Source organism: Mustela erminea, chromosome 7, assembly GCF_009829155.1.
Source record: "Mustela erminea isolate mMusErm1 chromosome 7, mMusErm1.Pri, whole genome shotgun sequence".
NCBI classification, from domain to species: domain Eukaryota; kingdom Metazoa; phylum Chordata; class Mammalia; order Carnivora; family Mustelidae; genus Mustela; species Mustela erminea.
Window position 1 is genome coordinate 29,564,364 of NC_045620.1, and position 16,402 is coordinate 29,580,765.

A 16,402-nucleotide genomic window follows, 5' to 3' on the forward strand; every position below is an offset into this window, starting at 1 on the left:
TAAGGATTCAGGTTTACACTGAACGTAGTGGTGGTGATAGTGCATTGATAATCGGGCAGAAGATGTGCACATTGAAGAAATGCAGAAGGCAAGTAAACATACAATAAATGATTAACTTCAGGAGTGTAAAAGAAACTCAAAACCACAATATAAAACAATTACTTTTTACTTATTAAATTACCAAAGCTAATATAGGACTGGTAATCCTTCCTATTGGCAAGTGAGGTAGGCTGGACCTTTCCATTCTCATATTGATGAGATTTCAAGTTGACATATTGCTTCTGGAAAGCAAGTTGGTTTTATGGATCAAGAGGTTTAAAGCCATCCTTTAGACCCTTTGACTTGATAATTTTTAATTATCAAGATACCCAGCAAATGCTCTCTAGATACCCAGCAAATATCTTGTGTGTTGGACTCTGAATGAGAGGGGGATTGCTTATGATGTATTACTTATAAAATAGAATATAAGATGTTATATGGTATTGATTAGGCAAAGTACATCAGAATAATAGTGTTAAGATTGTGATTCTGACAAATAAAGCAATACAAATATTAAAAAAAAAGATTGTGGGTGTTTATCAAGTTCATTTATAATTTTACTCTTCATACTTTCCAGTAGTTTATATTTGACATTCATCAACTCATAAAGTTGATGAGTTCCAGGGCCCAGAAGAGCCAGGGGTGAAAATCATACTGTGATTTTGAAGGTTTACTGAGTTTTTTGAAGAGGAATTAGAAATAGTTTTATATACCAAAAAGAAAATAAAAGTAGAATAGGGCCATTGATTGCAAATCTTATTAGAAATATAAGCCAGGATAAAGGAGGACCTGGTGAAAGATTCAGATCTGTTCCTCAGAGGGTTCAGAACTGGATCCAGACTGTTCGGGTGGCAGTATGTGTTTACCACAAGAATTTGCCCCTCTTCCTCAAAGTGTTTTTAAAAAAATTCTAAGATGAATTCCAGGTTTGAATTTGTGTGCCGCCATGTGATGTGCCTGGTGACCATGCTTCCCTTTGTAAGAAATGTGTTTTCGTTTCAGTGGCCTCATCGTCCCGGAGAGAGATGGCAACGAGACTGTCCCTGAGGTGGTTACCACATCAGGTTATGCCCTGCTGCATTTTTTTAGTGATGCTGCTTATAATTTGACTGGATTTAATATCACTTACAAGTAAGATATTTAAGTCTAATCGTTGTGATTTTATTCAGACACTGTATTTAACAGTAATAACAACTAACATGTATCGAGGGCTGACGGTGTGCCAGACATTGCACTAAGCGGTATGCGTGGATTTTCTCGTCTAAAGTTCTTTTAAAAACTCAGTGAAATATGGCACTGTGTTTTTCACTCATTCTATAATGGAGGAAACTGGTGGGAAGCTGTGAAATACATTGTCAAAAAGATCTGGGACCACAGTTGCAACCCAGGTCTTGCCTTTGAGCTTCTTCTGGAAAAGAGGGGCATTTTTCTGCTGCTGGATGAAAACACTGGGGCTTCTTGCTAAGTGTAGTTTAACAGATATTAGTCATTCTTATGTGCTCAGTTGTTGGCCCACTGATGAGGACTTAGCTGAGATTACAGAGGAAGTGTAGACAAACAGACCTAGACAGCTTTGGGAATTTGTCATGATAGGAGAGAGGCTGACTTTTGTCTTTTCTTATTTTACTCTTAAGAAATGTTTGTTTTCCTAAGTCTTTAAAGCTCCCTAAGCAAGGGCTCTGTAATAGAGAGTGTCTGCGGCGCAAGGAGCCCAAGATACTGTGTTTGTTTGTTTTTTTAACTTAAAAAAAATTTTTTTTTATTCATTTATTTGACAGAGATCACAAGTAGGCAGAGAGGTAGGCAGAGAGAGAGGAAGGGAAGCAGGCTCCCTGCTGAGCAGAGAGCCTGATGTGGGGCTTGATCCTAGGACTCTGGGATCATGACCTGAGCCAAAGGCAGAGGCTTTAACCCACTGAGCCACCCAGGCGCCCCTGCTATGTGATTTTTTTTACAGAATAAGTTTGCCAACTCCTGGCAGCGGCAGGAAGCTCCATGTATATATAACCTTTATGCTGGATTTTTTATCTGCCTGTTTTCTCAGGGTCTCCAGATTCTTTCAGACCTCTTTAGACTGATCTCTGTCTTGCTTGGTACACTCATTTAGCTTTTCAGGTGCCCAAGGTTTGTGACTTGGCAGCCTGGCCAGTGTATCACAGTACTAGCAAGCTGATTTTTCATGAGCCAGGCAGACATAAAGGCTGGGTAAAGAGGAAAGACTGATGAGTCTGGTTGGGTACATGTGAGATGTCTAAGCAGGACATTGATATTCAGATCCAGGGCCCAGAAGAGCCAGGGGTTGTCATCTGGGAATCACTGGCACATGGACAGTAACTGGCTTATGGAGCGTGTGCACAGTGAGGAGAAAGGCAGTAGAGGCAGCTAAGGGGTAGAGGAATGCCTGTGGGCTGTGTTGTTACAGAAGCTCAGAAAAGAAAGTTTTAAGGAGGGAACTGACAGCTATGAGGTTGAGTAAGCAGAGGGGGCCCTAGGTGACCCTAGCTGGGGAGGGTGGAGTCAGGGGCCTGGGAGAGGCACAGTTCAGAATGGAAGGTTAGAGAGTCACAGCATTGAGAGTGGGACACTCTGGGAGGAAGTTCAGATCTGAAGGGAAGAGTAAAGGCTTAGGTGGTACTTTTCGAACTTCACATGCACAGGGATCTTCTGGAGGGGCTTGTTAAGACACGCATCCCTGGCCCTTCTTCAGAGACCAGAGTTCAACAGAGCTGGAGCCTGAGAATCCAGATTTCTGCTAAGCTCCTGGGTGATGCTTCCTCCCCCTGTCCATGGTCCACACTCTGAGGAGCATTGCTCTAGCCATCCATCCAGGCCCCATTCCAGGTTCCCTACAAGTTCTTAGGTACAGTCTTTGCTCTTCCAAGTCTCATAGTAGCAGCCTTGGGGAAGAAGAGAAACTCCAGGGAGGGAGCATCCCTAGAGAGAAGGCAATTCAAATATCCCTTGACACCGGAAGCCCTTTGCCCCATCACTGGAGAGCTCTGTTAGCTCTGTGGTCACTGTCTTCCCAAGAAATGCATGTTTTTCTTACTCTCATTGGTGTAGGGGAAGCCTTGATCTCTCCTGGAGACCAGAATTAGTATTTATTTATTAAGTGAAGGAATGTTAAGGTTATCCTAAATTTTACTAGCTTCTTGGTTCCAAGATCTCTCTTCTTTAAAAAGGAGCCCTAAACCATTCTGAGGCTTCTAGACCCTTTGAAAAGCCAAATTAAACAATGTTCTTTATTCCCAGAAAAATGCCCAGAAGGAGACACATAAAACATTGTTACTCATTTTCTAGGTGTCCTCAGGTTGCACTGAATCGTACCGTTGGACCTTCCTCAACTGGGGGACCCTTGAGACTAGTACCTACAGCTACTTGGTGTTGCCTAATTTTCTTCTCAAAGAAGAGAAAAATAGTTGTATTTTATTTTCACACAAATTGGCATTTCATCTTATTTCCGAGTCACATTTTAAGCACAAATAATTAGACTAGTTTTCTCATTACTCCAATTTAGACATATGCGCAGATGTCTCAATGTATTACCTGCCACTTTCATTTTTCTGAGATTCAAAAATGATTTTTGTGTTTTGAGATTTTATGTAACTGTAATGAGTGATCATAATTAATTTTTGGCACATGAAGTCCACGAATGCCTGAGGGCACTGGAGTGGAGAAGTTGAGGCACAGGGGAAGTTGTGATATTTGTCCTCCCTTAGTTTAGTAGGTGCTAAGGGTTACTCCCTCCTCTTTTCTTTTCAGTAACATGAAGTTTTGGTTGTATGCCATTCCCTGGTATACGGTTAATAAGTGTGTCAGTAGGAAATTATAATTTAACGTATTTTTGGTGTGAGGCATAAGGATGAGCACATCGTGGCAATGCTTTACTACAGTTTTATCCTAGACCCTTTGTAAAAACAAAGTGTGATTATTGTAGCCATTTAACCATAACAAGTCCAATCTGAGATTTAAAGTTTAGTTTTTATAAACCATTGTCTTACAAAGGCCTTTTTCTTAAAAAGATGAAATTGAAGCTTTACTTCTGTGTTTATATTATTATAGAGAAGGTAGATACCACTTTCTAGAGGCTGATAAGAATGTCATTCAGCTTTTTTTTTTTTTTTTTTAAGATTTTATTCCTTTATTTGACAGACAGAGATCACAAGTAGGCAGAGAGGCAGGCAGGGGGTGGGGGGAGAAGCAGGCTCCCAGCTGGATCTCAGGACCCCGGGATCATGACCTGAGCCGAAGGCAGAGGCTTTAACCCACTGAACCACCCAGGCGCCCCTCATTCAGCTTTTTTAACCAAATACTTTATGTACTTATTCTGCTTACTGGGTCTTGAGAAATAGATATACATATTTCTTACATTGTAATTACATAGATTATAAAAATACTGTTTATAAATATTTACAGAATTATAGAATATATTATAAATATGTCATAAACTGATATTTGGGTACAGGTATAAACATTAATTAGCTTGTTTTTAATAATTGATTCCTGATTTTTTATCAAGCTTTGCTACAAAATTTCTTTTTAGTTTTCTTTGTAGGTCTTAGAAGAAATCTACATTCTTAAAAGTATCCTGATAGTTCCATTATTGCTTTCCCCTTTGAAATGTGAATTATGTCTTCTTAGAGTGCTGTCAATACAGTTATCTTTCTTTTTAAATATTATTATTTGAGGGAGGGAGAGAGCATGAGTGAAGGGGGAGGGGGAGCAGCAGACAGAGGGAGAGAGAGAAGCAGACTCCCCACTGCAGGGAGCCTGATGTGGGGCTGGATTGCAGGACTCCAGGATCATGACCTGAGCCAAAGGCAGATGCTTAACTGACTAAACCATCCAGGTGCTCCTCAATATAGTTACCTTTTTATTTTTTAAGATTTTATTTATTTGACAGACAGAGATCACAAGTAGGCAGAGAAGCAAGCAGGAGTGGGGGAGACAGGAAGCAGGTTCCCTGCTAAGCAGAGAGCCTAATGCCAGGTGATCCCAGGACCCTGGGATCATGATCTGATCTGAAGACAGAGGCTCTAACCCACTGAGCCACCCAGGCGCCCCTCAATATAGTTATGTTAAGTTGTGTTATTATGAGATGCATTATAGTTAAACTGTTGAATTAAACTGGTCCTCCCTTTTCTTCCATCTGATATGAGTAGATGACTTATTGAGGAATTTTAAATATACCACTCTGGGCAATAATCTTTAACTTTCTGAACTTTTAGAAACTGTCCAGAGGTATACACACCATGAGGATGGGTAATTTATTGTTAGTCCTTTGTTTTATCCCCTTCCTCCAAACTTGGAAGCTTGTATTTGACAGTTTTCTTTTTTTATTATTATTAGATTTTACTTATTTGAGAGAGAGACTGAGACAGAGCAAGCATGAGCAGGAGGAGGGGCAGAGGGCGAGGGAGAAGCAGACTCCCCACTGAGCAGGGAGTCTGATGCTGGACTCCATATTCCAGGACCCTGGGATCATAACCTGAGCTAAAGGCAGAGGCTTTAAACCACTGAGCCACCCAGATGTCCCATATTTGACAGTTTTCTAATGCCCATCACTAGGGGGGCCACCAAGAACAGCATAGTCATCCCACCTTTGAGAAGCTAAGCCTGCACATTTTGCAAGAATTTCTTCTCCCTTTAAGTTTTTAACTTGCCTTGCCCTGTGAGAATCCAGCAGGGTTGGATTTGATTTCATTACCTGTCCTAGCTATGCAGGGTTGACTGACCCTACTTAGGCCAACTGGTAAGTGCCGCCATTATGCTTGTGGATGAACTGGAGAGCCCATGAGAGTCTTAAACCTTGTGTAGGTAAAAATTCTGCTAAATTAATTGAAGTGTTGCTCTGTGTTGATTTCATTCTCCCCCACTGTTTTTATAGTTTTGACATGTGTCCGAACAACTGCTCAGGCCGAGGAGAATGTAAGAGCAGTAATAGCAGCAACACTGTCCAATGTGAATGTTCGGAAAACTGGAAAGGGGAAGCATGCGATATTCCTCACTGTGTCCATGACTGTGGTTTTCCTTATCGAGGCGTTTGCAATTCAAGCGATGTCAGAGGATGCTCCTGCTTCCCCGAGTGGCAGGGTAGGGGTTACTTTTCTCTTGGTTTTTCTTCCCTTTTACAGCATCTTCCTAGTTGAGTAAATTATACATTGACCTCATTCCTTGCACATATTCCACTTATGTTAATGAGGTATCAGGGAGCATTGAAGTCTTTGCGTTTTGTTATTCAGATTCTTAAAAATCTTTCAATTTCATAGATGTATGGTTGTAGTCTCTTTAGAATTATGGAGGGGTTTCAACATTCTTCGCAATTCATTCATGAAAATTGGAGGACTTGGTCTCAACCTCAAGAAAATACAGCAGAGAACCAAGCCTAGGAGGTGGGACAAGAACTATCAGTGATAGTATCTCTCAGATAGTATCTCTCAGAAACTTTCAATAAATTCAGAAAAAATTGGGGTCGATTATACAATATCATTCTAAAACAGCAAGTGGAATTACCTGCAGATAGAGAGGTTATCAGAGAAGCTTTAGCAAATTCTTTAAGGTTTGTGTGATAACACCTGTTACTGATTTCGTGTTTTTCTTTATACATGCATCTTTTCTTCAGAGTACTTTTATTTTGAAAGGAAATGTGTTTGTTTAAATGCTCTCGCTTATGTGCTTGGGCCGAAATCAATGAGCTAAGGAATTGAAGTGTTTGAGTACCTATCTCTGTGGAAAGGTAGCAGCAGGAGGCACAGCCCCCAAGAATGGAGTTTCTTGATTTTCCAGGAATTGGATGGGTTGTATTATTACTCCCAGGACTAGTCTTTCTTTACCTGTTAACCCTAAAGTTTTTTCATTTGAATCAATAATTTCTTTGTCTACTCTTTCCTCTGAGAGCTGCTGAAGCAAGTATTTCATTACTAAAAAATCCTAACCTGACTGTGGTCAAGTCATCATGAGAAAGTACATGATTTTGAATTATACTGGAGATGACCCTTGGTCACCAGCTTTGAGTGAATTGAAAGAATGAATTAAAGGGCTTTGTCTGACATTTTGATGCTAAAGGAACAACTAAGTATTCTTTAGATAGTTGTTACATTTATATGATTAAAACTTGAAATGCAGTAATTTTAAAGCTGCATTTTGTGAAGCTAATTTATTCTATTTTATTAGGTCCCGGATGTTCGATTCCTGTGCCAGCTAACCAGTCATTTTGGACTCGAGAGGAATATTCTAACCTAAAGCTTCCCAGGGCCTCTCACAAAGCTGTGGTCAATGGAAATATAATGTGGGTTGTTGGAGGATATATGTTCAACCACTCAGATTACAACATGGTTCTAGCGTAAGTTGTTTTAAACATTTTTGTAAGAAGCTTACTAGTTTCCCATTTTGAAAATTTAGAGATAAATGAAATCGTCAGTGATTCCATTACCAGAGGAAACTCCCTGTTAGTATTTTAGTAGTACTGTTCCAGAATTTTTTTGACATGTTCTTAGTTTTTGAAGTTGGGAGGTATAAGGAATGCATTGTTATAATAAGCAATAATAAATCTTTTCTAGGTACTATCTCTTAAATTTTACCTTAGGCTCTATATAAATTGGGGGTTACTTTACCTATAAATTTAATTAGCATTTTTGTAGGTCAGATGGTTTGAATTTATAGTTTGCTAGAGAAAATTATGCCATGGTCTAACACTCGACCCAGAGTTTGCTGGTCCTATGTTACTTATTTTGAAGGGAGAATATATGTTATCACAGTGGAGTTATGAAGTTAGTTATGAAGATTGATTTTAGGGAGAAATTTATGAACATGTACTCATGCCAATTTTGTACCCTGGACATTTTTTCTAGGCATTTTTTATTAATGAATATTGTAAAAAACCAGAATCTGTTCTGTAAGGGATTCTGGAACTATGGCAGTAAAGGCATAGTTTCTGAATCTCAAGTAGTCATTAAAGCATATAGATAACTAGCATAGCAAAATGAAAAAAACACATGGGTAACAAAACAAAACTTGGTCAGAAAACAAAACAAACCAAAGCAAAACTTGGTCAGAAGGTGTCTGCACAGATGAGGGGGGCTAACTATTGACAGCTACAAAGCCTTTGTGGTATTAGAATCTGAGCAGGAGTAAGCAAAGGAGAGCAGGTGGCCAACTGATAGGCTCCAGCATACCTAGAAGAAGTTGCTTTTGAGAATGGCAGTTGGAACTGGAAAGATTTGTATATTTTGGTAGGGGGTAAGCACAAGGGATCTGTAGTAGGGTCTGAAGGGGCTAGAGCAGTTTATGCCTTTTTAGCTCCCCAAATGAACTAGCTAGTCTCTTCATGAGAGAAATTTCCACACCAAGAAGAAACTGCTGGGAATAAAATTCAAATTGAAGAGAATAGGGACCATAGAGGAAAAATTAAGAGTGTTCAGGTAACAGTCAGGGAGGGACAGAGCCAGATATCTCAACAAGTAAGCTGCTGTCTTTTGAACACCACACTGTTGACAATAGAAGAGTAAACTAGAGAGCTGAGAAATTAGGAAGATGGTCCTAACCCCCCAGGCCTCTCCTGTAGAAGTTCAGAAAAAAGTAGTTTCACTTAAAATTGAGCAACAGATAAGTATCAAGTTTTAATGACATAGAAAATTAAAAGTTAAAGTAACATAGAAAGGAAAAAGAGACTACCTGGTAGAATAACCCACCACTGTACATGAAAGGATAGTAGAAAAATACACTCACAAAACTGATGAAAGTGAGAACTTACTGTTCCCAAGCAAGCTAAAATACAGGAAGAAAATGATGCAAGACATGAAAGAACAATAGAATCAGAAGTAGAAAAATCCAGAAATGACATGGTAGAAGTTAGGAAAGAATTTTTTTAAATTTAATTTTATCTTTTCAGTGTTCTAAGATTCATTGTTTATGCACCACACCCAGTGCTCCGTGCAATATGTACCCTCCTTAATACCTTCCACCAGGCTTACTTAACCTCCCATCCCCACCCCTCTGAAACCCTCAGTTTGTTTCTCAAGAGTCCACAGTCTCTCACGGCTCATCTCCCCTCTGATTTCCCCCAATTCACTTTTCCTTTCCTTCTTCTAATGTCCTCCGTGTTATCCCTTAAGCTCCACAAGTAATTGAAACCATATGATAATTGACTCTGCTTGACTTATTTCATTCAGCATAATCTCCTCCAGTCCTGTCTGTGTCAGTATAAAAGTTGGGTATTCGTCCTTTCAGATGGAGGTATAATACTCCATTGTATATATGGACCATATCCTCTATAAACAACTCCTCAAACTCAACACTCAAAAAACAGATAATCATGTCAAAAAATGGGCAGAAGATATGAACAGACACTTCTCCAAAGAAGACATACAAATGGCTAACAGACTCATGAAAAAATGTTCATCATTATTAGCCATCAGGGAGATTCAAATCAAAACCACATTGAGAGACTACCTTACACCAGTTAGAATGGCCAAAATTAAGAAGACAGTAAACAACAAGTGTTAGAGAGGATGTGGAGAAAGGGGAACCCTCTTACACTGTTGGTGGGAATGCAAGTTGGTGCAGCCACTTTGGAAAACAACGTGGAGATTCCTTAAGAAATTATAAGTAGAGCTACCTATGACCTTGCAATTGCACTACTGGGTATTTACCCCAAAGATACAGATGTTGTGAAAAGAAGGGCCATCTGTACCCCAGTGTTCATAGCAGCAATGGCCATGGTCGCCAAACTGTGGAAAGAGCCAAGATGTCTTCAACAGATGAATGGAAAAAGAATTTTAAAATGATTTCAGAATTGAAGACAAACCCAGGAGAAACACAAAGTAAATAAGATACTCCTTTCTTTCTTTCTTTTTTTTTTTTTTTAAAGATTTATTTCTTTATTTTAGAGGGAGAGCATGGGTGCACACAAACACATGAGCAGGGCGAGGCGCAAAGGGAGAGGGAGAGAAGCAGACTCCCTACTAAGTGCGGAGCCTGATATGGGGCTCAACCTCACGACCCCAAGATCATGACATGAGCTGAAACCAAGAGTCAAATATTTAACAGATTAAGCCACCCAGGTGCCCCAATTCTCCTTTAGTAATAGAATATGAAAAAGGAAATTATTAAAAGTCACAAAGAAATGAAGGTCACTTTCCCCTATTCTTTATGGTAAGTACAGCTAAAAATCCTGGATTATATGTAATGCAAACATGGGAAAACTCTAAAAGGTAGAAAGAAGGCAGTCTGGCTAGAGACCTCGGGACCCAGGGAAAGAGGTAACGGCAAATTCCAGGGGTTTTCTTTTTGTCTCATGTATCTCAGATTTGTGGTTGGAAAAAGCAGCAATCTGGAAATACCAGTAGGCACAAGCCAAAAAATCCCCAAGAACAAGCCCGTCTATTCTCTCTAGCCAAAGGACTAGGAAGGGGGCAGCTTAGCAAGACAGAAAACTTTTAGACACAAATAACTGCTCTACTATAGCCAAACACTACAGAAAGAACTGTGGCCTTGCCTTCATTGCTGTCAGCAAAGTCCAAGTATAGAGTCTAGATTTTCACTTGCCAGGATCTGGTGAGGTACTCCAACCACTCTCCAGCTGCCAGTGTTAGAAAAGGCCGATTAGGGAGCTGGGACTTTCTCAGCAATCTAGCGTTAATGTAACCTAGTTAATGTTTAGCCTTTTGGTTTTTGTTTTGCATGTTATTTGCCTACAGTCTTAATCTCTGAAAGCCAGTTAGGGAACTGGGACTTTCTTCTCCACCAGGCAGTAATGAGGCCTCCCCCACCCCTGTGATATCAGTGGAGCCCCTGTAGGGAGCCTGGATTCTGCCCCACCTGGCAGTAACAGCTGGAATGAGTTGGCCTTCCCCCTTCCCTACTGGGGTGTCAGAGGAGGCCTGCTATAACGGTAGATTTAAATTAAATCCAGTCTCCGGCCATGATACCCAAAATGTTCAGATTTCAATTGAAGATCATTTCTCATGTGAGGAGCTGGGAAAATCTTAACTTGAGGGAAAAAAAGGCAGTTGAGATGCTGACAGCAAGATGACATAGATATTAGAATTATCTGACAAGATTTTAAAGCAGCCATTATAAAAATGCCTCTGTGTGCAATTATAGACCTACTTGAAATGAATAATGGAGCCTCATTAAAGAAAGAGAAGATGTAAGGAAGAATCAGATGGAAATTTTAGAACTGAAAAATACAGTAACCACAACAAATATGTCACTGGATAGGGTCGGCAGCAGAATGGAGAGGACAGAAGAAAGAGTGAACTTGAAGATAGAATAATAAAATATAAAATCCTCAATCTGAACCAGAGATAAAATAGAATGCTTAAAAAAATGAACAGAACTTCAGAGATCTGGGGACCATAACAAAAAATTTTAACATTTCTGTCACTGGAGGAGTCCTGGAAGGAGAGGAGCAAGAGAGAGTGTCTGAAAAAGTATTTGAAGAAATAATGGCTGAGAATTGTCCAAATTTGGCAGAAGACATCCATGTACATGCAAGAATTTGGGTGACCTCCAGCAATCCTTGGCTCCCACAGGGGTTCACGATCCACTGGTTTTGTCTCAGTCTTGCTCTCATTTTCCTGCTCAGCCACCATATTTCTTTTCATTCTTCAAATTCCTACCACATTTTCTCCTGTTTTCATTTTCAGCTATTGGCCTTGCTTGCTGTTTCTATTTTGAAGGGGAGCTGTTATCTGAAGAGGACTTAACACAAACTCCCACCACCATATTTAGCTGTTACCTATATCTGTGCTCATTTATCCTGCCTTCTGTTCCTGTGCATCAGCACTGTCCAGTGGGTACTTTCATGTCACTAGCCACATGTGGTCACTGAGCTTGAAATGTGGCTAATGTGACCAAGGAGCTGAACTTTAAAATTTCAATTCTTAGTCCTTGTCATACTTGATCTTATACCAACATTTGATATAATTAGTCCCTCCTTTACTTTTCCTTTTTTTAAAAAAGATTTATTTATTCATTTGAGAGAGAGCATGCGCTTGCTTGAGTGTGCACTCAAGTGCACACTTAAGTGCGGTGAGGGAGGAGTAGGGGGAGGGAGAGAATCCCCAAGCCAACTCTCCACTGAGTGCAGAACCTGATGCAGGACTTGATCCCAGGAACCTGAGATCATGTCCTGAGCTGAAATCAAGGGGTGGATGCTCAATCGACTGAGCCACCAAGGCACCCCCTCCCTTCACTTCTAAACACTTTCTTCAGTTGGCTCCCAGGTTTCTGTATTCTCTTTGTTCCAACTGCTTATTACTTTCTCAGCCTCTTTATCTGGTTCCTCTGGTTCCACTGACTTCTGAATGATGATGTGTCCCCGGGCTCAGCTCTTGGTCCTCTTCTGTGAGAGTTTATATTCGCTCTCTGGTGATCTCATGTAATATCTTGGCCTCTATGTTCATGATTCCCAGATTTATGTCTGCATCCTAGACTTTTCACCTGAACCCATATTGCCATTTCTTTATTTCACATCTCAATCTTTTGCCTCTCTAAGAGGTATCTTGAACTCTCTGCTTCCAAAACTGATCTTTCCTCCAGGCCAGTACTTGCCCCAGATGTCCCTATCTCAGTTAATGATTATTTCATACTTCTGTTTGCTTAATCCCAACATTGGAGCCATCCTTGACTTCTTGTTTTTTCACTCGCCATATCAGTGCGTAGATTAGCTATCCCTTGCTGCATAACAAATGACCACAAACCTAGCAGCTCAAGACAGCATACATTTATTCCCTCATAGTTTCTGCTGGTCAGGAGTCTGGGCATGTCTTAACTGGGTGCTCTTCAGTCAGGGTGTCACCTGGCCTGTGTTCTCATCTAGAGGTTCAACTGGGGAAGAGTCTACTTCCAAGCTCACTAGAGTTTTTGGCATAATCCATTTCCTTGAGGGCCCCAACTTCTTGCTGGCTGTCAAGTAGAGGTTGCCCTTAACTCCTGAAGGCTGCCCACATTTCCTTATCACTTTGACTTCCCTAGTGTGGCTGCTTGCTTCATTAGGTCACCAGAAGAGTCTCTTTCTAGACTGAGTCTCCTGGCAGGACAGATGTTATGGAAATGACATCTCATCATCTTTGCCATGTTCACTTTGATTAGAAGCAAGTCATAGACCCTGCTCACACTTGAGGGGAGGGTATTATATATGGGTATGAATACCCAGAAGCGGAGTTCATGAGGATCACCACCCCGGTGGCTGTCTGCTACAGAATGTCAGCAGGTCTTGGAGGTCTTGTTAGCTTGACCTTTTAAAAAATCTCTCCTCACTCTAACCACTTTTCACTACTTCTCCTGCCACCACCCTGAGAAGTAAGGTAAAATTAAAGGTGTGAAAGTGCTTGTCCCTTTGGCTATTGTACAGATATTATGAGAGTCAAGTATTCTACCATTTATGTGATTTTTACACTTGTATTTGGCATCATCTTCTCTCAAAGCAAAAAAAATCTGGGAGTGATTTTGATCCTCTCCTTCACCTCCTCATATGCTAATCTCGTCAAGCCCACCGGATACATGTCATATTCATTCCTTTCCCTCTGCGACCAGCCTGCCATTATTGCTCACCTAGACTTCAGCAGTAGATTCCTAGCAGTCTGTGTGTTTCTATGCACCTCCCCTTTTTAAAAAGATTTTATTAGAGAGAGAGAGAAAGAAGGTGCACACTGTTAGGGGGAACAGGAGAGGGAGAAGCAGGCTCCCCACCAAGCAGGGAGCTGGATGTGGGGCTTGATCCCAGGACCCTGGGATTATGATCTGAGCCAAAGGCAGACACTCAGCTGAGCCACTCAGGTGCCCCTCCATGCATCCCTTTTAATCCATTTTTAAAATATCAACTGGGGTGATTTTTTAAAAAGTGTGACTTGTATCATTTACTATTTTCTTAAAACCCATCATTGGCTTTTCCTATTGGACCTAATGGGCCTACCTGATCTGACTCCGCTCACCTTCCCAGACTCCTGCCTCCTCAACCTTCTAGCTTTACCTAATACTCTCTATGTGTGTCCTTACTCTAAAGGTCTTTGTGCTTACCCCTCCCTTTGGTCCAGACTCCTCTGGTGTTGTAGCACAGGGCTGTTTTCTTCTCACCTGTTAGATCTCAGTTAACTGTACCTTAAGAGATCTTCTCTGATCATCCAGTTCTGGCAGGTTCTCCCTGTTCTTTTTCTTTGTTCTCATTTCCTTTAGAGCAGTGGGCATCATTTTTAATGTTGTGTATGCCCCTTGTTGCATTTGCTCATTTTTTGCCTTTTCCACTATATGTTCTCTGAGGTTAGAGAGCTTGTTTGCTCACTTAGCTCAGAGCTCAGCTCATAGAATGTGCTCAAATAAGTGTTTATCAGGGGAATAAGAGAGTAAATGAATTATTTATTTCCTTCACACATACTTGTTCCTGGAAATATTAATGTTATCTCTTGCTTTTATGTGACTGGTACACCTCACAGGCCACATTTGTTTGTAATATTTTTTCTGCTTGTACTTGGTCAAAACATGATTTTTACAACTTTACGTGTTTCATGTAAACAATTCATATAGTTTCAAATAAATTTTTACTAACTCATGCAAAGTAAAAACACAGTGATTCCTTTTAGAGGAACTATTTCTGGAACTGAGATTATAAATTTTATCATCATTTATATTCTTACGCAAACATATTTCAGCAGTTGAGCTTACTGTTTTTTCCACAACCCTGTTAACCCAAAACTTTTAAGTTGCATTAAAAAGCAGTCCCCGGGGCGCCTGGGTGGCTCAGTGGGTTAAGCCGCTGCCTTCGGCTCAGGTCATGATCTCAGGGTCCTGGGATCGAGTCCCACATCGGGCTCTCTGCTCAGCAGGGAGCCTGCTTCCCTCTCTCTCTCTCTGCCTGCCTCTCTGTCTACTTGTGATCTCTCTCTGTCAAATAAATAAATAAAATCTTTAAAAAAAAAAAAAAAAAAAAGCAGTCCCCATTTTATGTCACCCAAGAGTCTTCTTAGACAAATGATCCTGGTCTTCTGGCTTAAAATTTTCTTTTTATAAAGATTTTTATCTGTTCATTTGACAGACAGATCACAAGGAGGCAGAGAGTCAGGCAGAGAGAGAGAGAGGAGGAAGGAGGCTCCCCGCTCAGCAGAGAGCCCAATGCGGGGCTTGATCCCAGGACCCCAGGATCATGACCAGAGCCGAAGGCACAGGCTTCAACCCACTGAGCCACCCAGGCATCCTGGATTATGATTTTCAATTGAAACTTCATCACTGAATTTCCTCCCTTTAAGCAAAAAAGTGTTTTAAAAAAATGTCTAAAAAGAAAAAGTAAGGAGGCACCTGGGTGGCTTAGTTGGTTAATCATCCAACTCTTGATTTCAGCTCAGGTCATGATCTCAGGGTTGTGGGATCGAGCCACACATTGGGCTCTATGTTGAGTGTGGAGCCTGCATAAGATTCTCTCTCTCTCTCTCTGCCCCTCCCCACCCCACTCAGACTCTCTCTCTCTTTAAAAAAAAAAAAAAAAAAAAATTAAAACAAAGATTGAGCAGCAAGTAACCAAACGAGGAAGGAGTATCACCTAATCCAGTAAACTTTAAAACAGACTCATAGGAACCATACAACTGACCCCTTTTTTGCCCCGCAGAAATCATATGGCTGAGATTCTGAGAGCTCTTACACCAGTCTTACACCAGTCTAACACAAATCTGAAAGATGCAAACTGAGTGGGGATCATTGTTATTTCACTCTCTTAATTGAAGAGTAGAAGACATTGTTGCTGGGCAGCACTGGGTGAAAAGAGGGAAAAACCTCTCTCTGCCCAAAAGTCAGGGTCGCTTCTAATTTGGGCTATGCCTTGACCCAGGACACTCCAAGGAGAGCAGAGTCTGGGTGATTTATTCTAATAGACTGTATGCTCCTCCATCTGAGCCCCAGTACATCCTCAGATTTCAGAACAGTGGTTAGAACATAAAATATCAGCTCTCACACTACAGCTAGGATAGAAGGCTAAAGTTTTCTTAGACATTGCAGAAAAAGAATTAAGAAATCATCCACGCTTTGCAGATGTCTGGAGAGCAGTATCTAACCACAAGCATGACGAAAGAAATAACATTGTAGTTAACACAAATATCCTATGATGGGAAAATAAAGAGGAAGGAAACAGCATGTAAATGCCGACAACTGATCATAGAGGAAAAATAAGAGAGAGATTGCTTCCAACTGCTTGATGCTGCACATCACCTTAATGAGAATTCAAATTAAAAAAAATAGACACAAAAATGATAATAATGCAATGAAATGGAAGATTATACATCCAAGGAAATGTAAATAAATTACATATAGCAGAAACTGGAATGAAAATCGAATCACTGACAGCTTTATAGACATTCCAGCGAATACTGATTGA

General features: G+C 40.6%; 1 protein-coding gene across 3 annotated transcripts in view; it reads left to right on the forward strand.

The window, feature by feature from the left end:
- ATRN (attractin) overlaps positions 1–16,402 on the forward strand; it is a 148,365-nt gene that overhangs the window by 45,947 nt on the left and 86,016 nt on the right. For all 3 annotated transcript variants that reach the window (XM_032351276.1, XM_032351274.1, XM_032351275.1), the window contains exons 4-6: positions 1,042–1,170; positions 5,927–6,132; positions 7,213–7,381. In XM_032351276.1, the coding sequence (XP_032207167.1) occupies positions 1,042–1,170; positions 5,927–6,132; positions 7,213–7,381 (504 nt within the window). The remainder of the gene's footprint in view (positions 1–1,041; positions 1,171–5,926; positions 6,133–7,212; positions 7,382–16,402) is intronic.